The sequence below is a fragment of the Oncorhynchus tshawytscha genome, linkage group LG25, assembly GCF_018296145.1.
Source record: "Oncorhynchus tshawytscha isolate Ot180627B linkage group LG25, Otsh_v2.0, whole genome shotgun sequence".
In the NCBI taxonomy this organism is placed as follows: domain Eukaryota; kingdom Metazoa; phylum Chordata; class Actinopteri; order Salmoniformes; family Salmonidae; genus Oncorhynchus; species Oncorhynchus tshawytscha.
This window is the reverse complement of record NC_056453.1, coordinates 26,728,982-26,733,819: the sequence shown is the minus strand read 5'-3', so window position 1 is coordinate 26,733,819 and position 4,838 is coordinate 26,728,982. Positions and strand designations below refer to the sequence as shown.

Genomic DNA, 4,838 nt, shown 5'->3' with positions numbered 1-4,838 from the left:
GGTTTGAAGTGCCACTAAAGCTCGATCCAGCAGCAGTTGCTTTCCGCCTTCTGAGCTTAATCTGAGACAGACACCACCAAAGGTAAGAAAAATGGAATCAACCCAAACCTCAAAGACTGGATCTACTATTCATGGACTGATATCAAAGGATGTACCCTTCTTTTTATTTTACATCTGCGGAGCCAATTAATATGATAAAATACACAGATAGTGATGTTACAGTCTCTTCACCTGAAGGAATTGCGCATGCCAATTACGCATGGATTTATTGTATAGGCTACAGAAATTAAACAAATTGCGGAAGAGTAGAAGAGAGAAAATACAAATGTTCCTTTCTGTAAAATTACTTGATAAACCCTTGGCCTTGTTTGTAGACTTAATTTAAACAAACAACTAGCCAAATTGCCTGGGCTTGGCTACCTAACGATTTAACAGCCCCTTGACATTGTGTTATTGAAAGAAATTAGAGTGGTTTCATGGAGTTCAGAAACAATGCATTTTAATTGGATAGATAATTTCACTCATACAACAAATGAGTGTGTACCATGCATAATATAACCAGTAGGGTATTCAACAGGTGACAATATCAATGCGTACATCTTACCAATGACTTGTGCCTAAACTCAATTCAATAAATATAATTTCGACATAGTAGCGAATGAACTTGCAACAACCTTTTGAGTAAATGCAATGATTTTCTCACTCAACCAGGCTTGTGTGTTAAACTGTCATCCGTGGCTTGTACAATATTTAGTGTTAGACAACGTTTAGGTGTGCATCGTGAGTTAGGTTGTTCTAATGTGTTTCACAGCTCCGGCATGTGTGCGTGCACTCTGGAGAAATATGACAGTTATTTGTGTATGTGTATTATTAAGAACTCAAGATGTGTGACGACGACGAGACTACAGCTCTGGTGTGCGACAACGGCTCCGGCCTTGTGAAGGCTGGGTTCGCCGGTGATGACGCCCCCAGGGCTGTCTTCCCCTCCATCGTTGGTCGCCCTCGTCACCAGGTATGATCTGCACTCCGAATACGCCTGCAACAGGCCCATATTACGCAATTTGCCCCGTAAATCCTTTATTATCCATTATCTATCTATGCGTTCCCATGTCATGTTTTGACTAGGATTAGGCTATGCCACCATATAGGCCAATGAGTCTCGTCTTTCCTCCAGGGTGTCATGGTCGGTATGGGTCAGAAGGACTCCTACGTAGGAGATGAAGCTCAGAGCAAGAGAGGTATCCTTACTCTTAAGTACCCCATCGAGCACGGTATCATCACTAACTGGGACGATATGGAGAAGATCTGGCACCACACCTTCTACAACGAGCTGCGTGTGGCCCCTGAGGAGCATCCCACTCTGCTCACTGAGGCCCCCCTGAACCCCAAGGCTAACCGTGAAAAGATGACTCAGATCATGTTTGAGACATTCAACGTCCCCGCCATGTATGTTGCGATCCAGGCTGTGCTGTCTCTGTACGCCTCTGGTCGTACCACTGGTAAGGAATGCAGCGTTTACTCATAAACAATTAACCTAAAACAACGTGTCGGCTACGTGTGGCCTACCATGTGTCTATACTATGAGTTATGTCGACTGAATATTTACGTTTTTGTTTGTGTTAAAGGTATTGTGCTGGACTCCGGTGATGGTGTGACCCACAACGTACCCATCTATGAGGGTTATGCTCTTCCCCACGCCATAATGCGTCTGGATTTGGCTGGTCGCGATCTGACTGACTACCTCATGAAAATCCTCACCGAGCGTGGCTACTCTTTTGTCACAACCGGTGAGATTTTGTTTGCCTTGTTTGACTCACCATGAAAATACCATGCATAATCTGTAAAAATGCGCTAAAACGCACAAGATGTGCGTAATTGCAATGATTTGTCCCATCTTCTGAGCAAAATAGTTATTCATTACAGCCGAGCGTGAGATCGTGCGTGACATCAAGGAGAAGCTGTGCTATGTGGCTCTGGACTTCGAGAACGAGATGGCCACCGCCGCCTCCTCCTCCTCCCTTGAGAAGAGCTATGAGCTTCCCGATGGTCAGGTCATCACCATCGGTAACGAGCGTTTCCGTTGCCCAGAGACCCTCTTCCAGCCTTCATTCATTGGTATGTAATAATCATATAACGAGTAATGATAATTTATACGCCTATTATATTGGTCAAAATAGAGACATGCTGTTTCTAATACGTTATAATCCGAATAGGTATGGAGTCTGCGGGTATTCACGAGACCGCCTACAACAGCATCATGAAGTGCGACATTGACATCCGTAAGGACCTGTATGCCAACAATGTCCTGTCCGGTGGTACCACCATGTACCCTGGTATTGCTGACCGTATGCAAAAGGAGATCACCGCCTTGGCTCCCAGCACCATGAAGATCAAGGTATGACATACATGACAACCCAATAACACTATTCGTATTTATACCTTCCAATAAACATTTATTTGTCAACAATAAAACCTTCATAAAAATATGTCATGGTTTTTACTCATACTCAACTTCTTTCTCTATAGATCATTGCCCCACCTGAGCGTAAATACTCCGTCTGGATCGGTGGCTCCATCCTGGCTTCCCTGTCCACTTTCCAGGCTATGTGGATCACCAAGCAGGAATACGACGAGGCAGGCCCCAGCATTGTCCACCGCAAGTGCTTCTAAATGTATCATCTCCTGCGTCTGTTTGCTCTGGATCCCCAAGAGGAACAACACAGTGTTGTCACTGGAATGTTTTTGTAACCATGTGTTATCTGGAAAGAAAATCTGCAAATGTGAACCAGCATCAACAAGAACGAGACATGACATGTTATTATTCAACATGTGAATGTAAATGTACATAAATACTAAGTTATTAAAGTCCATTATTTGGTATTTTCATATATGTCTGTTTTATAATCATAATGCCGCAATATGTAGGCCTATGTTGTAAAGCACATAACATGATCATCACACAATAAACCAATAGGCCTTCAGTCTAATAGTCGTGGTCACTCGAATGCATGGTATGTTGAGGATTTCCATGCTGAATATGGTATGGTACTGTAGGATAACGTTAGAGATAATACTCTATAGTAAATGCAAAGGATTTATCAAACCATTCAAACATTGCCATCAATTTACACAAATGCAGAATTATAATAGGCTCCTGCTATAGTGCATCCTGATTTGCGTCGAGTCTACTACAAGAGATTTGACTCTTGATTTGGCATGGCGAGAGTGAAAGGTGACTGTCGGGCATGACTTCGCTGGAATGTGCCATGCTTGCTCCTTCATGTCTACTTTAAACTTCGCAACAACACAGATTTGACATTTGATACCAATCTCATATTCCATGGACAGCCTGAAGAAGCCTTGTATAGAATGTATTGCATGGGCAAATAACCACCTTGCACACTGAGTCTAGGGTAATAGTAGCTGCTCACCAGGATCTTGTTAGAGCAGGGTTGGAGCATTCTTCTGACATACATTTTAACAAACAGATTATTGTATTCTAACCAACATTTACATTTACCATCTGAATGTACAAAACATTAGGAATACTTGCTCTTTCCATGACATAGACTGACCAGGTGAATCTAGGTGAACGCTATAATCCCTTATTGATGTCTTCTGTTAAATCAACTTCAATCAGTGTAGATGAAGGGGGGGAGGGGGCAGGTTATATGAGGATTTTTCAGCATTGAGACAATTGAGACATGGATTGTGTATGTGTGAAATTCAGAAGGTTAATGAGCAAGACAAAATATTTAAGTTCCTTTCAAACACCTGTTAGGAGGAAATGTACTTTTAAATGCATCTCAACTATGGGCGGGGTTAAAATGTAGCCAGCCTAGGATTACTGCACACGAAACACCATCTGTTGTGTTTTGCTTCCGTGAAAACCGAGCCAGTAAATATATATGCTGTAAGTATAAGACAGAATGTTCAAACCTGCGATTTGCAATACATTTTCAGACACACATTCTCTAGTTCTATGCAGATTAAAATCGGATATAGGCTACACTGCATAATCTGGTTCTCTTCCACATTTTGCATTCATTGCAGTGTAGACATTAGGCTACATATTCGTTTAATTGTCTTACATAGTATATTCTGACAATAGAATATGAAGATTGATATGCTATCACTTAAATAGTAGGCCTATGACAGCATCATGTTACAATAATACTCATGTCATAACAGTTTAATAATCATTTAATAATCAATCAACACTACACATCCAAGTATATCTGATCAAATTATGAAAGACAAGCATTATAAATATAGAATTTCGTAAAGCGAGTGTGGAAGAAGTTTTTAAAATATTGTTGACTATCAACAATGACAAGTCACCGGGGTCTGATAACTTGTGTGGGAAATTACTGAGGATAATAGCGGAGAATATTTCCACTCCTATTTTCCATATCTTCAATCTAAGCCAACTAGAGAGTGTGTAGGCTTGGAGGGAAGCAAAAGTTATTCTGCTACCCAAGAATAGTAAAGCCCCCTTTACTGGCTCAAATAGCCTACCAATCAGCCTGTTACCAACTCTTAGTAAACTTTTGGAAAAAATTGTGTTAAACAAATTGACAACAGACTTTCAGCATGCTTATAAGGGAAGGACACTCAACAAGCACAGCACTTACACAAATTGCTGATGATTGGCTGAGAGAAATTGATGATAAAAAGATTGTGGGAGCTATTTTGTTAGACTTCAGTGAGGCTTTTGACATTGTCATCATAGTCTGCTGCTGGAAAAATATATTTGTTTTGGCTTTACACCCCCTGCTATAATGTAGATAAAGAGTTACCTGTAACAGAACACAGAGGGTGTTCTTTAATGGAATCCT

At 41.1% G+C, this 4,838-nt stretch overlaps 1 protein-coding gene across 1 annotated transcript; it reads left to right on the top strand.

Annotated features, from left to right (window-relative positions):
* Positions 1 to 881: 881 nt before the first annotated feature.
* Positions 882 to 2,981, top strand: acta1b (actin alpha 1, skeletal muscle b). The gene is made up of 6 exons (XM_024388142.2): positions 882 to 1,012; positions 1,175 to 1,499; positions 1,626 to 1,787; positions 1,924 to 2,115; positions 2,214 to 2,395; positions 2,527 to 2,981. Exons 1-6 carry the CDS (start codon positions 884 to 886, stop codon positions 2,668 to 2,670), a joined length of 1,134 nt encoding a protein of 377 aa, XP_024243910.1. The 5' UTR covers positions 882 to 883; the 3' UTR covers positions 2,671 to 2,981.
* The last annotated feature ends 1,857 nt before the right edge of the window (positions 2,982 to 4,838 follow it).